The sequence below is a fragment of the Trichoplusia ni genome, chromosome 2 (genome assembly GCF_003590095.1).
Source record: "Trichoplusia ni isolate ovarian cell line Hi5 chromosome 2, tn1, whole genome shotgun sequence".
Taxonomy (NCBI): Eukaryota; Metazoa; Arthropoda; class Insecta; order Lepidoptera; family Noctuidae; genus Trichoplusia; species Trichoplusia ni.
Window position 1 is genome coordinate 11,000,229 of NC_039479.1, and position 17,189 is coordinate 11,017,417.

At 39.8% G+C, this 17,189-nt stretch overlaps 1 protein-coding gene across 1 annotated transcript in view; it reads left to right on the plus strand.

Annotated features, from left to right (window-relative positions):
* LOC113501644 (SH3 and multiple ankyrin repeat domains protein 3) overlaps positions 1-15,318 on the plus strand; it is a 131,981-nt gene extending 116,663 nt beyond the window's left edge. The window contains exons 4-24 of the mRNA XM_026882821.1: positions 1,271-1,396; positions 1,693-1,873; positions 3,149-3,468; positions 3,676-3,870; positions 4,288-4,354; positions 5,054-5,308; positions 6,024-6,194; positions 6,781-6,905; positions 7,670-7,770; positions 8,766-8,970; positions 10,098-10,206; positions 10,519-10,626; positions 11,040-11,138; positions 11,402-11,497; positions 11,739-11,868; positions 12,280-12,409; positions 12,707-12,821; positions 13,051-13,217; positions 13,439-13,555; positions 13,812-13,936; positions 14,766-15,318. Of these exons, the coding sequence (XP_026738622.1) occupies positions 1,271-1,396; positions 1,693-1,873; positions 3,149-3,468; positions 3,676-3,870; positions 4,288-4,354; positions 5,054-5,308; positions 6,024-6,194; positions 6,781-6,905; positions 7,670-7,770; positions 8,766-8,970; positions 10,098-10,206; positions 10,519-10,626; positions 11,040-11,138; positions 11,402-11,497; positions 11,739-11,868; positions 12,280-12,409; positions 12,707-12,821; positions 13,051-13,217; positions 13,439-13,555; positions 13,812-13,936; positions 14,766-15,318 (3,495 nt within the window). The remainder of the gene's footprint in view (positions 1-1,270; positions 1,397-1,692; positions 1,874-3,148; positions 3,469-3,675; positions 3,871-4,287; positions 4,355-5,053; positions 5,309-6,023; positions 6,195-6,780; positions 6,906-7,669; positions 7,771-8,765; positions 8,971-10,097; positions 10,207-10,518; positions 10,627-11,039; positions 11,139-11,401; positions 11,498-11,738; positions 11,869-12,279; positions 12,410-12,706; positions 12,822-13,050; positions 13,218-13,438; positions 13,556-13,811; positions 13,937-14,765) is intronic.
* Positions 15,319-17,189: the final 1,871 nt, after the last annotated feature.

Sequence of the window (17,189 nt, forward strand, 5' to 3'; positions counted from 1 at the left end):
ACTCGGACTGAGATTGAGTGCTCCTGTCATAAACCCTTATGAAAACTTTAAGTGTTTTAACGTAATTGTTGTAACGGGCATAATTGTAAAACATCTGAAATTACCTACAAGGTTAACGCTTCTCTCGTGCAGAATTAAGCCGATATTAACACTAATTCCCCAGTGCCATCGTCAATGTTATTTTAGAATTAAAACCAGTCAGAATTTCGTTAAATTCTCATTTATTTCTGTCCGTAATTTTCTCTTAAAGTTTCCGGTACTTTAACGTTGTGATTAATTTTCCGTTTATATTTGCAGTTGAAAAAACTTAAAAGTGCTGAATAAAATATATAGTTAATTTTTAATAAAGTTTTCCTACGCTTTTTGCCGAAGTTGCTTTTAATTACTGAACAAGATTTACAACTTAACTAGTGTATTAAGTTGTTTACATTGTAATTAGGTGATTGATACTGAACTACAGCAACTATTAGTTAGACTGATAAATTGTAAAGCAATTGATGCAACCGCAGCCATTTATCTCTTCGCCCTATGCACTATTAATTTTGCGAAGATAATTTAAGAATATAATTAATGTATTGTGGATAGGACAGGTGATTTATAGTTGGAGGGTATTGTAATGGAATTCGCTTCGAGTTTATTGCCTTGCACACATAAATGAGTTATTGTATAATAAGGACGTAACGGGCAAGGAATTCGATGCGAGAAATACACTGATTTATGTCAACGTGAACAATATTTACGATTGGAGATGAACAATAGTGTGTATATATCGATAGTGGTCAACGTAAAACCATATGAATACAGTATGATGATATTTTGTTTGTGCCTATAGAGGCAATTTAAAACTGTACGTGATGAATTGCTATGCATTGCCGCGTACCGAGTAAATAGCATATCACAGCGGTCCAGTTATAGTCGGTAATAGTCTGACTCTACCCACTTCGAAAACCAAGGAGCTTGGTGACCCTAACAAGAATAAAGGCAAAATAAGCCTTAACAAATATTTGTAACCTTTGACAACCCCAGTCGGCCAGATACGCTTGGAGCTATTAAAGAAGAACCGTTTCTATTGTAGTGGCGAGAGTTCAAGATGGTGCAGTAAAGAGCTTAGCACCGTTTTATCCCTATAGCTTAAGTCGTACTTTAACATCTTTCGATCGATCTCAACTTTTATACAAATGTTAAGATTCCTTGATCTCTGTTATAACAAACCACCCATTTCTGCTCTAATAGTTTTATGTTTTCTGATTTGCTGTTTCCTTGTTTCCAGGAGTTGAAGGAAAGCTTCAACTATGGTCTGTTCTGCCCGCCTGTCAACGGCAAGGCCGGCAAGTTTCTCGACGAGGAGCGACGCCTCGGAGACTACCCATTCAATGGCCCTGTTGGATATCTAGAGGTAATTGCAATCAAACTTACTAATTTCCATTTTCTGGAACACACTGTTTTTAATAAGTATTTTGACATTAAGATTAAAACATTGTTTAAGCAGAAATTATGTGTAAGTAATCGAAATATTCAAAAAGCTATTAAAAATATACAGGCACAGATATATATCTGTGCCGCCAGCAACTGTAACGGCTACATCTTCGGTTTTTTTACTTATTGGTGAAATTATTTCCCTTATTTTTGAGACAATATGGATTAAGGTGTTACATTATACCAAAAACTCACGTAATTCGTATAAATTTCCAGTTAAAATACAAACGTCGGGTATACAAAATGCTGAAGTTAGATGAGAAGACATTGAAAGCGCTGCATTCGCGCGCGAACCTGCGACGCTTCCTGGAGCACGTGACGCATGCGCAGATCGACAAAATTACCAAAGCCTGCTCCAAAGGACTCGACCCTAACTTCCACTGTCAGGAGACTGGAGGTAAGAATGACTTCATTCTGATAATTTTAGAAACTAAGCATACTTTTTAAAACGATGATGTGAAATTTAATTAAGTTAATAATTTGGTCCGTAAAAGATGACAAGCAGGTACATTCTTCATACGTACTCTTTTTTGTCTGCTTTAGGAACACCTTCGTAATTTTCACCCTCTTCGCCTCAAATTTTGGCCCGCCAAAATTTTACTGCGAGCAACATGCTTCTTTACTTGTGGAAACTAATCCGAACTCCACTGTCTTTACACTATCATTAAACGAACACAAGTAATTAAACAAAATCCCTGAAAGCACGTCTCCATTGTTTCATTTCCGTTCCGCTCATAACACCTAAAACAAAACTATCATTTAAATATCTCTTCTCTGCAGATTCATCTCCAGAAACAATAAGCGTTTTAAATAACATCCGCGATCTGATATTAATCCCACTTAGGATTAGACGAGAATGGAGTACACTACAAGTTTGCCAACCTCTGACTTGCGACCGAACTCATTTACATACAGATCCTTATCTGCTATTGTTGTAACGATTCCTAAAATAGTTATAAGGGTCCATGCATAGTACGGTTACATAACGAGAGGTTGAAGAGCGGCAAATTCTGTGTTCTTAAACAAAAACACTGGAATACCAACTACAAACATTTCAATCGGACTTAGTATAACAAAAGATCTTTCAGACTAAACCCTAAGCACCAATTTCATATCATCCATCAATGAGATCTCATCCAGCCCATTAGACAATTTATGAAACAGTAATAATATCTCCCAAATACAGTTCGAGACATTCATTCCAAGGCTGACATCTGAACACGCCTTACCTATTGTGAGACCCGTATCAACCGAGCCGTGGATAATCTGCGATGAACGTCACTACGAGTCCTTGAACGTTAAATTATTTGTTCCTGTCGAACGCCTAATTTTTTATTTGTGATTTACATACCATTCTTCACGTCAATGGCAAATAAGGCTCAGTCATTGTTATTCAAATATTCTTTACAATTTAAAGGTGTACGAAATTCTAAAGATGTTTTCCGTCTCCTTAATAGCCATGGCAATTGATTTTTCTTTTACTCTACCCGTGTAAGTAACACGTTCTATGTCATGTGCCTAGTCTAATAATAGTACGTGATTAAAAAATATAATAGTATCAGTTAAAGAATGTTGAAAAACTAAAAACAATCTTTGTATTTTATAACAGCCTTATATTTTTTCTATCAATTTTTGATGATAAGATCTTAAAAAAACAATTCCTTAATTACAGAGACACCATTAACGATCGCAGCCGGCCTAAAATCACCGGGCAAGGTCCTAATCGCTCTTGTGAACGGCGGTGCCCTGCTCGACTACCGGACAAAAGATGGCAGCACGGCAATGCACAGAGCTATCGAGAAGAACTCTCTAGAAGCTGTGAAAACATTGCTGGAGCTCGGAGCTTCGCCGAACTATAAAGATGGGAAAGGTCTGACGCCACTCTACCTGTCTGTGACGAATAAGACCGATCCGCTGCTGTGTGAGACGCTGCTGCACGACCACGCGACTATTGGGGCTACTGATCTGCAAGGATGGCAGGAAGTGCATCAGGTGAGGATATTAGCAAATTTATTTAAGAAAATTATCAGGAAAGAGAGATAATCATCACAGATCCTCACAGTGAAAAGCGACATCTGTCTTCTACAGCTGTATCAATTTCACTAAAACTGAGGAGGTCCTCCTGTTATGGTCCTTCTTTGTCCAATCTGACGTTCCATTTTACAAAATTCAATAAATTGCTAAAATATTTCCCACCAGGCCTGCCGCAACGGCCTAGTCCAGCACCTGGACCACCTGCTGTTCTACGGCGCGGACATGAACAGCCGCAACGCGTCCGGCAATACGCCCCTCCACGTGTGCGCCGTCAACGCTCAGGACTCCTGCACACGACAGCTACTCTTCAGGGGCTGTGATAAAGAAGCACTCAATTTCGCCAACCAGACACCTTATCAGGTATGAAAGACTTGGAAGATTGACGTTATATTCCGCCCAGTTCCAGGCTCTTTTAAAAAGTTACATTAATGTCTCTAGTTGCACGATTCCAAAGTGACATTCTTATAGAGAAGAGCCGGCAAAAACTCCTTAAGTTCTCTTTAAGAGCTACCTCTAATCTACGCAAAGGTAGCCGTAAAAGCAAGGTGGTTGATGACTTCTGCTAATCCTTAACATAATATATTGTGGTAGTGAGCATAAGGATGAAATATGATTTAAGGTTGGACAGGAATGAATTTGGTACAGACATTTGTGTACGAAAGTTTGTGTACTTTTATCCGATGTGATTTAAAAATTAGGTAATCCCCCGTGAAACAAAAATTTATTTCCTAAGTGCTGGTGTGGGATATTAAAACAAAAAAAATGTGACATTCCCAGGTGGCAGTGATAGCTGGTAACTTAGACCTCGCAGAGGTGATAAAGAACTACAAGGCCGAGGAAGTTGGTGAGTGTGGTCCCACGGTACTGCATGGCTTTGATTGGTGCTTTATATACACTTTATACAAGAACATCAGTGGTAATACTAATATTGATAGACCTTATGCTTTCAGAAATAAGGTTGATTATGTTAGTATTTGCACTGATGTGACAGGTGGATTCATAAATCACTTCATGGTTATTTAAAATTGGGTAATAACTTAAAGTTGTAAAGCATTAGCATAGTAATTGTAGATTTATGAATCCAATTGATAAAATCCACTATTAACTTTATGTGCAACGCCTTAGTAACTAACAGCATATTTATATTTATTTACAACTGACACACCATACTATTTATATTAATTAGTATCTGTGTAAATACTTATTATATAACTGCATGCGTCATCCCTCTATCAACATATTTCTATTCCATTGCTTAATATCATAATGGTGATGGTTGTATATTGAAAACGCTGATTTATTAAAATATGACACTAACCGAACTAGACAATATACACTAATATGTAAAAGGTTTAAAATATTTATTCTATTACCAATATTTAATACTTAATGTATTTTTATTGTTATTATAATATTTTATTGCACTTTATTTTTTATATAATGATTTGGGGAATAATTTGTTTTGACTTGTGTTCGGGTGGGGAATTTGTTTTGTTCGCACGGTTCCTTATTAGTTTGTTCGGTCGGTAACGTGTGTCGGCAGTGGGGTTCCGCGGGCCGCCGCGCTACAACCCGCGGCGGCGCTCGGCGGCGTGGGGCGGCTGGTGGGCGGCGGGCGACCGCTCGTCGCTGGCGTCGTCCACGCGCATCCCGGCCGAGCTGGACGCGCTGCTGCGCCGCCCGCCGCCCGAGCCGCTCGAGCGCCCCTTCTCCTCCGCCTCCTCCAGCATCAGCGACACCAGCCACACTAGCCACGCCAGCCACCCCAGCCACGAGGACAACGCCAGCATCCTCACAGGTACGCCCGCTCGCCAGTCGCCGACACAACGGGAACGTAAACACACTTCCTCTAGATATGATTACTTCGCCAAGGCACTTCATTACAAACACTTGAAAAAAAAACTACTTAAATAGTAGTAATGTATTCATCACTGAAGTTCACTTTTTTCAAAATTCAACCCAGTTAGTCCAAGTCACGCATCTAGTGATTGCGATGAAGTGTAACCTAGGCGTCAAATAGTCGTATCTATAACCCGTTATATTCCGGCGCGGATCCAAGGTTGCGGGTCATGGCACTCCGCCACAAACGACAACCATCACCATGCACCGACATCGCCCGTCCACGAATGCATGTTCTATGTGCCTTTATGTCATGTAGTTACCCATCGAACGCTTCTTCGCTTCCTACTGTTAATACAAATTTAATTTTTCGAGTTTTCCCCTTTAGATTTAGGAATTAAATGTTTTATTAAAATTATTAGGATTTTATAGGAATTTCTTAGATGATTGTTTTAATTTTAAGATTAACACAAACTTTTTAATGTAAATTATTTATCACTTGTCCAAATTAAACTTCAAATTTCCAAAAATCGAACACGCTTTTCCGATGTCCTACAAACCCTGTGCCCTCAAATCTTGGCACCTAATCGACACTAACCCCCACCACGTGTAAGCTCCTGGCAACACCAAGTACGGGGTAGTTACTGACCGTTGGGCGACCGATACTCCTGCAGATAAGAGCGCGGGCGACACGAGCGACATCATCTCGGACTCGAGCGGCGTGGGCACCAGCAACTCCGACACCACGTGCTCGCTGCACGGCGGCGCCACCGTCGTGTGTCTGCAGCCCTACGACCCGGCCGCGCCAGGCCATCTGCGGCTCAACCAGGGGGACATCATCGAAGGTACGGGGTATTGCACTAGGCAAGCACTTACAGGGTCTGGATCTCCTGGCTGCAACACAAGAACGCTTCTGGGTTATCGAGTTACCAGCAAGTTGTATGTAAAGGTGGTCAGGTACGTACTAAACGCTGTCAATTGAAAATGAGAAGCTGAAAATTTCCGATCGAATGCTTTATCATCTAAGACCAACTGAAGGAGAATGTAGGTGAGTTCCTTAAGACGTCTTAATGTATTTTAAGAAGTATTAACAGGACTTTTGTTTTTAAATAGTCGAGTCCTATTCCTCAGAAGAGAAAAGAAGATTTACATTCCATCACTTACAACACAGCATTAATATCATAATGTACTCATACTAAAATCTAACAACATCATCGGATGCACCACCTCAAAATATGTGAGTAACCTTCCATTGACCATCATAAAATTAATAAAAATAATTTATGCAAGTAATTTAAAAACAGGTCCAAGAAAATATGTTTTTTTTTTCAGTTTTTACCTGAATGTTGAGAATGGTCAAAAAATCGATTTTTATTTGAATGTACTAGTTAAACTGCTACAAGAAGTTTATAATAATGTTCTGCACTACAGTTACTGCGGCCACAGACGACGGTCTACTGGAAGGCACGGTGCGAGGCTCCGGCGCCACGGGCCTGTTCCCCATGCAGTGCGTGCAAGAAGTGCGACTGCGACAGAATACGCAGCATCTACATCAGGTAAACTTAACGCATTCTTATGGCTGTATACATTGAAACACTAATTCTTTGTGCGTGTGACTTGAATGTTTGTGAAACCCCCTGCCTGCGACACAAGGGTTAAATTACTTTACGCGAGTATCAAAAAACAAATCCTTATTTAATTTTCATACTGTCTTTGTTATCGTCAAATGAAATGGAGAGACAAAAAATGGACGTCTTAATACCTCGATTAGCTAATACGTTTTTTCGTATGGCCGTAAGTCTTACCTTGTCCAGAAAATCCTGGAGGCCTATCATCATGATCGGCCTGGCCTTTTCTCAACTATGTTGGGGACGGCTTCCAGTCTAACCGGATTCAGCTGAGTACCAGTGTTTTACAAGGAGCGACTGCCTATCTGACCTGCTCAACCCAGTTACCTGGGCAACACGGTACCCCTTGATTAGACTGGTTGTCAGATTATTCAAGCTTCTGATTACGTGTAACGAATGTTAAAGATAGGTATATAAATAACAGCTGGGGCACACAATTTAACATGCCTTCCGAAACACGGAGGAACTCGTTATGACAAAGATGGTCACAACTTATGATCTATTTACTTATGCAGTCATAGCTAAGCCACGAGCTCCTCCTGAGGCCTGTAAGTAGTCCAAGTAAGATGCCACTCAGTACTGTGTAATGCGCCGCCTCGCTTCCATAATTTCACTTTAAGAGATGTTTGAAGGCACCAGGTCACAGAAAATATTTGTTTTTCAGAACTACTTAATATGTATGTAAATTTCAGGTATTAGCATCAGGACCAATTCATCACTCCCGAGTAACAGGCAGAAGAGAGATGGCTTTAAGCAAGACATACAGTGCCACAGCTCCTAGAATTAAAAAATCGTAAGTTCTATTACAAGTTCCCACTTTCTACATTTTGGGAAACACGAGAGACTGAAAGTTTCCTCTCTTTAAACTAATTAAATACGACAGAAAATGGTCATTTGCAAAATTACTTTCACCAAACCCCAGTACATAGTTTACGGAAACCTACTACAGCGTAGTGACAGCGCGAGATGATTATTGAAACAGCCGGAGTTCCTTATAATGTATCAAAACAGTCGGTCGATGCCGAAACAGTTGACATCACACCACGTGAACTTGTAAACAGAGCAACAATGAACAATGTTAACAAACATAATATATTGTGGAAGATGAAACGACCCCGCGGTGCATCTTCCTTTAGTTCTAATCGAGTAGGCACTATGCGGTGAAGGTTTTACAATGAAGAGGTTAGATACGATTAGATCCTTATTATGGGATCATTGTGATTGTTCGAAATGTTATAATTGGTTTATGTGTAATGTGACTAATTTAAATTTCGTGCGAGTTTACATTTCCCAAATAATTTAAACAAATACCTACTTGTTTTAATTGTGGTTGGAAAGTTTATTTGAAAGAAGATAATGTATGTTTTGGTTGAAGAAATATTTTGGAAGGTAGTCTGTAAGGAAAATGGTTTTAATTTTGTGCACAGCGATGTTGGTAGTTAACTTCAGATTTTCTTTAGTGGCACCTAATATTCACAACTTTTATTATATTTTGTTTCATTGCTGTTCCTCTTATTTATTTATTTTTTAGTTATATAACGTTTATGACGCGGAAATATCAAGATCACACGACTAGTTCCGGACCCATACCCTGACCCTAACCATGACCTTAATCCAGAGGTAGATTTGCGAATCAAACGCTTATTCAGTGTTGCTCACAAAAATTATTGTAATAAAAACATTTTACTCGATATTTACACTTTCCTATTTAATAGTTTCGACTATTTGTTATACAAGAGACACTATAGACTCAGTATAGTATAGTATAGTGCCATGTCCGTGTACCAGCTACGGCACGATGGAGACCCGCACGGTGGTCCTGCACCGCGCGCGGCGCGGGTTCGGGTTCGTGCTGCGCGGCGCCAAGGCGTCGTCCCCGCTCATGGAGCTGCGGCCCTCCGAGCGCTGCCCCGCGCTGCAGTACCTGGACGACGTGGACGCGGGCGGCGTGGCCGACCGCGCCGGCCTGCGCAAGGGGGACTTCCTTGTGGCGGTATGTGCCATGCAACTGTTATATACCCTCAAAACTGACTGCTTTACAATGATGTCTGAAATACGATATGGCTGCTTTACGGACAACAACGGCTCGAGATTATTCGACGATTTAAATAAGACAGTGACTTGCTTTAGACTTGTATTTAGATAATACTCCTGTCAGGAGGGGCTTACAAACAATTTTAGACTTTATAAATTACTTTTAATTTAAGAGTAAAAATCTTGCGAGTAGCTACATTTGATTACAAAATTAAGTGAATTAAACTGAACGTCGTTACGTTCAGTTTAATATTCTCCAATTTGATAACAATCATTTCAAGTGGTTTATCTTTATTATAAGGGAAAACTAACATAAGGGCAAGAAACCTATGTATAAAAATAAATAAAGAAAATAAACATATATATATAAACCTATACTCATATTTTACAAATAAAAATATATTTTATATTATTACCCAAAAAAACAGTATAAATAAATTACCACAAACTTCTACAATGAAAATTACTCAATATTCGATACCCATAACCATTCTGTAACTAGTAACAACTAGAACAAATACCAACAATAAACACTCAAAACAAACAACTCACAAAATATGTTGTTTACCAAAACATTTATAGAATGCTATCAAATCACAAACATTAGTTTCCGCTGCCGAATGTTTAATCCACCCACTGCCGCTGAAGTAAATGGCAGTGCTTATCAGCTACAGAAAAGTTGCGTGGATATGTGAGATTTATTGTATTGTAAAATAACATTTTTTATATCACCTCTGTGTTGGTCGCACTATAAATTGCTAAATAGTAAAATAACAATTATTGGTTTAGATTTATCACAGAACTATTCATATAAACTAAAAGTAGTTTGTTTAAGTTTCACTTGTTACTTTTTTGTTTTCAAACTCTTCTTATCTTGTCGTCTCCTTACAATACCAATTCTATATTTCCTAAGCATTTCACTATTAAGAATCTCCAAAACGCACTTTCAATCTACAAAAATAATAATAATCTATCCTGTGTCTGTATATTTTATCTGTCACTAGTTCTTTAGCTTTCTAAAGTATTCCAAATCCTATCGAATATATTCCATCTCTCTCTCACGTGTATGCCGTCCCTCGCGCACAGATTAACGGCGAGGACGTATCGTGCGCATCGCACGAGCACGTGGTGGAGCTGATCCGAAGCTCCGGCGCACTCGTCTCCATGACTGTTGTCTCGTTGAATAATCATAATGGTAAGTACAACTAAACTACTTACTATGTCTATAAATAACGTATACTAAAAATTATGTAAAGTTAGTGTAAATAAGTTTTTGGTGGAATGGAATGTGGATTAACGTTTAAATCGATTAAAACCCGGTCAAGTAAAATTAAAAATCCAGTCAAGTGATAAAATTATTAGTTAGTAAATTGATCAAAATTAATATTATTTATATTTGAATCAAATTTCTAACTTCGTTAGAAAAAACGAAGATGATGACTTTTTGATGAGAAATCATACCAAATTAGTTTATCATTTATAACGTTATACCTGGGTATATGATTAGGTAACAACGAGACCAACACGTGTACGGTACCCACAAGCAAGTCCCAGAACCAGCTGTCCAGCTCGGGCCGGCCTTACGCCGCTACTCTGCCGAGGAAAGCTGCCGGAGGTAACTCGACATTTCATCTTAAGTAGTACATATTTGGGTATACTCACTTAACCTTTCACCACCCTCGGTGGTGAAATGATATTTCACCACGAGAATAACTATTATCTTTCTTCTTATTAGTGAGGAAGACAAATTAGCTCTTAAGGTGACTTTCACTCTAGAGTAGTCCTATTTAGTACGACGTAAAAGGTAAATAGTTTGGTTAGATCTTATCTCGTTAATGGTGAAGAAACAGTTCCGGTCAAACGAAAAAGTGAGAGAATTCGAGTGAAAGTTTTGCCTTTGATTTTAGGGTTTCAGTTTGTATATAGCTTAATATTACTAACTCGTACTTAACAAAAGTAGTTTATAGTTGTTATTTATATATAGGTTACGATATAGTGCAATAATTAATTATACGTTACTTTATCCAGCTGGCGGGCGCGCCCCGGCGCCGGCGGTCCCGCGCCGCGACCCGCGCACCACGCTGAGTGTCGGCCGCGCCCGCGCCAAGTCCATGGTGGCCGGCCTCGGTAAGTACAGATACATTCATTATTACTGGACTCGACCCTGAGAATCACGTTAAGACTTAGATTTCTGGAGCCAACTCATTTCTGTAAGTGTGTTTCACTTATTTTGATCCAAAACAGTAAGTTTGTTATTTGGCTGGTTTTTTGTTCCGTCATCAGATTCCATGTTACAAAAAGATTGTTACGACGAGGCCAGAAAACTTGACAGAGACAGTAAAACTTGATTATTTTCAACTTACCTGTAATTCACATTTCTATATTTCCAGAAAACGGCGGTGAAAAGGAGGAGAGTTGTGAACCGCTCAGCGTAGCGGGCAAGTCCTCGTCGGCCGAGTCCGTGCAACTACCTGGAAGTAGTAATAGTCCGTATAAAACACATTTCAAATTAAACGTTAGAAATAGGACATGACATCAAACTCTGATTTGCTTGGGTAGCAATAACATCCTTCCCCAAATACACGATTGTTCCACGCGAATTATCGCACTTTTTGAGATATAGAAATAGAGTTCTCTTGAAAATCCAAACAGTAACTCAAGCCTCCAATGAAGAAAATCCAACTTTTTAGAAATGTACTACATAACATCCGTCTCGTATGTAACCAGGCAACACGCCCGTGTCGGGCACGCCGGTGGCCCCGCGCACGGCGTCCATCCGCGCGCGGCCCGCGTCCTCACGCATCACGGCCGCGGAGCTCGAGGAGCTGTTCCAGAGGCAGGCCGACGCAGACACCATGTCAGTATACACACTAATACAAGATCAGGATGAATTCCTATAAAGCTTTAATTGGATATTTGATGGAAAATATATCTTTAGTCCGTCAGACAGGTTTCCCAAAAATATACAAGTATTTTTTTTTGTCATATCTTTAAAAAATGAGGCCGAATAAAATAGTACTGGTAGGTGACGTCACATGAGAATTTATTTTACCGTAACGCCTTCTTTTTATTTGCGAGATAAAAAGAAAAATACCAAGCCAATAATATATATTTGTTTCGTAAAAATCCTGACACACCTGTACTGGCCACTGAAGACAAAAACTTGGATCAATTTTATCTATAGTTCTATCTTAATTTTGACCTTTACTTCTTTTGCTGATATTTTGTTGTTTTATACATGCTTATATACCGCCTTGTATGTTCCCAGCTTGGGCAACAACGCCATGATGACTCGCTCGGCCTTCCAAGGCGGGTCCAACTCGCCGCCGTACTCGCCCGCACGCGCGCCCACACGGGTCTACGCTTCAGTGGCCGAGATGAAACGGTCGCGTGGAAAGGTAATTAAGACATCATTATTATTACAATACTATAAGCTGTACACATTAGGTTCTTTATAACCGAGATAGGTGTACCGCAGTCCTATCGTACTAGTGCCTTATTAAGAAGAAACAGAAACAAGGCAACTACGTTCACGTAGTTAGTATTCCTACTTTAATCTAAAGACTATGCCAACACTTTCAAGTCAGTGGTCATAATTTCGAATCCAGGCACGCACTATATTCGACTCTTTTTATTCTTATTAGCACTGCCCGTTTAGTAATAATCTAAAGAGAGACAATATTTGAAATCCTTAGTTATGGAGCAAGTCCGCGTGTAGCACACTCCGTCGTGACTTCCACTCGACCCCCGACTTGGCTACGGAACACGCCGCTCACCCGCCCCGCACGCGCTCTAGTGAAGATGTGCACGGTATGTATTGACTTAATTTTCAAGTTTAAAAAATATATCATAGTAAATACCATGTAATAATTTTGTATTGTGCTCTAGCAACTCTCTACTTTCATATGCCACATTTTATAACTTTAATTGTTCATAAGTACCTTATTTCCAAATGTAACAAACTAAGTATAACAAGCTTATCGCCCCTCTAGTGCCTGTAAGCTTAAAACGCTACAATATCTGCCCCCCCCCCCCCCAGGTGCAGGCGTGTCCCGCTCGGCCCCCCCGGCAGGCCCGCCGCCGCCGCCCCCTCGCGGGCCGGCCCCGGCCTCCACGTTCCGGCCCGCCGACCTGGCCAAGCTCTACGCCTCGCCGAGGGACCTCGAGGCCGTGGCCTACCGCGCCAACAACAACAATGCACAACACGTACGTATTACATACCTCCACTACTGAATTATAAAGGCCAAGAAACTGTAATTAATGTTTCACTCTGCAATGATTTTAATTAAAGTAGGTATTATCTACTTAGTAATTAAGAAAAAAAAATTGATAAATTGAAAAAAAGAAAAACTTTCAAACACTAAAATAAACCTCTTCCAGAAATGTGACTTTTCCAGTTCTTTAAAATAAAATGAAAATAATTATAGGCACGCAAGACAGCCTCGCTTCGATCCTGGGCAGGGCCTAATCGGCCACAGTCGGCCGACGAACCGGGCAACCAATACGCACAGCCCTTCAACACTCACAAGGGATTCATTAGACAGGTAAGATCATTAAATTAAAAAAGCAGTAAAATAAATGTAATACAAATCATCACTTATTCTAAAAAAAGTTGTGCAAATAAGACGTAATTTGAAAGCAATGTAAATAAAATCGCCTTATTTAGTATGTAAAATGCCAATCAGCAATGGAATAGAAAAAAAAAATGTAATTTTTGTAGATCTTTTAATTTAAGTAATTATAACTATTAAACACGTTACAACTTCATATCTAACCTCAACAAATATTTTTTTACTGTAGAATTCAACTCCTGCGCCGCCAATACCCGAACCAGACTACAGTATGTCAGAGTCAGATGAAGAAGGTGATGCCAAACCTAAGGAGCCGGCCGCTGTTGTGGAAACCAGCGCGAATAGTAACGCAAGGTCAGTCTTAACATCACCAAGCTAAGGTTCACTTTTGTTTGATACAATTTTACGGATCTTAAACTGTTGACTGTGAATGGTGTTTCGTTCGTTATAAGAACGTATGTCTTGTCATGTACTTGTTATTCAACCACGAAACTTCAATTTCCTAATAAAGCTTAAAATTTTCAGGATACCAATATACGCAACAATATTTGAGCACGATGCAGAATAATTATTTAAATTTTGAACTTTACATACTTACGAATAAGGTATAGTTGGAATTGTCAATGAAGTTACGTGTCGCTGGGGAAGTGCTTTTGTGTTTGTGAAACGGTCACCATCACGTGGTCACATATATGTCTCGACACCGATTCACATGTCTTATCTGTATTCATAATTATAGTCATCATGACATTTTGTCCACTATTGTGGCAAATATTTCTTCGAATCAAACATTATACATTTGAATAACTACAAGTAATATTAGAAAAGGCGGTTGGGTTATTTAATGTGTCGAACCAATCATTTAAAATAGTTGTAATGCACAGAAGATTAGTTACGAATAGAACATTATTCACGGGGTTAAACGTGATTAACTTTCTTATCATCACCATGTTACAAATATGTGTTACCCATTTGTATTATTAAATATATTTATGATATCTTTTATATTCGTATAAGGGGTAGTGTTGGTTTAAAATTAAGTGTATAAAGATAATATAGTTGTAAATTAAAAAATGAAGTTGAATGTTAGTTAATGGGTGAATTTCAAAGTAATTTGTTAAAAGTGGGACAATTATAGAGAGCGAGGGGTATAGTAATTCATCGTATGCGTGTACTTTTCCAGCGGCAGCAGCTCGGGCTCGAGCTCCATGCAGCACTCGTTCTCCGTAGACGAGATCCAGAAGATCCGGACGCGGCTGAAGTCGTCCAAGTCGTGCGGCGACGAGCTGGGCGCGGAGCGGGACGACGGCGACAACTCGTCGTCGGGCGTGTCGTCCGACCAGGAGGCGGGCGGCCGGCCCGCGCCGCGCCGCGACAAGGTGTCGTTCTGCGCGTCCGTGACCGTGAAGTCGTCCAACGACGTGATCAGCACGGAGCCCGTGCACTCGTCCAGCGAGTCGCTGGCGCCGCCCGCCATGGCGCGGCACAACTCGCTGACGCGCGCGCGCCTGCGGGCGGGCGGCGCGCGCGGGCGCGGGCGCTCGGCGGCCGAGCGGCTGGGCGTGGACCCCGCCAAGGCGCCGGGCCGCGCGCGCCTGCTGCTGCTGCCGCCGCCGCCCGAGGAGGGCGCGGGCGCGGGCCCGGACGCGCCGCCGCTGCTGGCGCCGCCGCCGCAGTTCAGCGACCGCGTGCGCGTCGTGGCGGCGCTGCCCAAGCGTCTCGCGCACCTGCAGTAGCGCCCTCGCGCTTTCTAATCGAGCGACTAAATGAAACCAAAGATTTATAGTATTTATTGTTGAGGAGTTAACATTGATATAGTTGAAAATAATTTTTATACATTCCCTTATTAAGCTAGTACTACCTGCGTTCCGCGAATCGATATTATTCGTATTACTTTCCCGATGAATTCCCGACGTGTCGAGCTATTCTTTACGTTTGTAGCAAATTTATTTAATTCTAAATCTTACGTTATAATTTCAACCCTTTTACAACGCAACCAAGTGCCATCGTGTCTATGATTTTAATATATTTTTATAATATATATCTGTAAATATTTTACAAGAGCTATTTTCTAGTTAAAAGAGTGGACCAGAGACTTAATACAAAAATATCCGGCCAACATATTTATATATTTAAAATCAGATTATTTATTAAGCACTGGTATTTATGAATGTTGATGTACGTGTTCACACGGATGATATTGTGATGTGTTATGATCGTATGTTATAATTTTATTGATTTCATTATTCGTCCATTGGTGCGTCGAGATGGTCCACTCTTTTGACCATATATTATTGAATTATTATGTTTACAATGGCCACAAAGGCAATTTTTAAATTGAATGTGTTCTCATAGAAGACTAGCGCTTGAACCGATATCACTAGCGTTTCATCCGTTCCATGATATTGTAAAAATTTTATACTTATCGAAAAACATCCGTGCGTCATTTAGATATAGTTTATATCGCAAAGAGAGTGTAACACCAATTTTTATATTTCATTAATCGATTTTGTATCTCATTCTATTGTACTTTAGATATCATTTTTGCAAAAAAATAATATTACTCTTCGAAATTATCTAAAAAAAAATGAAACATTCGACTCTCACCTGTGTTTAAATTTAAAATCACTTACCCTTTTGCTTTTATGAAAAGGGAAGCGAGATTTACTAACTAAACTAAAAACCTATATGAGGAGTATTGAAATCTTACCTGATATTAGTATACCTAGGACCTACCGATTTACGACAAACTGAATTGAGAAAAATCCAATAAATTTCTCATCGAGTTTGAATATCGCAATTTGCGAGCACTACCTTTAAAACAATCAGCCTAATGCGAGAAGCCATTTTGGATCTTATGTTCATCGACGTTAAGTTTTATATTGTTTGTTAGTAGCAATAGAATTTTTACTGAAGTTAAACCCCTGTTTCACTACACGCCTAAACATTTTTAAACTATTTACCAGATGAAAAATGTTAGTTATATCTACAATAAGGGGTAGAGGAACAGGAGGCGGTCAATGTTAAATTAGCTGAATTTTAGCTGAATTCTATAATAGGAAGTCGCGTATAGCCGACTATAGCCTTCACATGTATTATTAGCACAATCAATTAATTTGTTTAACGTTTGTATTATTTCGTTATAATCGTCTTGTCATTATTTTAAGTTGTATAAATGTATTGTCTACTTAAGGCATAGATAGGTAGTGGTAATTATTAGGGCAATACTTGATTGTAGAGTAACGGAGGGTGTGATGGTCGGCCGGAAGGGGCGGTCGCTCGTTGTCTTGACTTGATCTTAAGCTTGGTCACATTTGTTTGAGTAATGCATTTGTTAAGCTCCCACCAACACTTTGTAAATAAATATTCTCTTAACTTTCACATTAATCACGACCAAAGCTCACTATAGGAATGGGATATTAGCGCCGGTGCGGCTCGCGACTGCTTGTGTTATATTAATGGAGTTATTATAGTTGTATTTGCCCGAAGGTCAAGTAGAATGAGCGACCAGCCTCCCCGAGCTGTGGTTTTGTATAATACAATTGTGTTTCGCGTTTCATTTGAATCTCAGTATCGAACGTGTAACTACAACTTGGTATACTTTCAA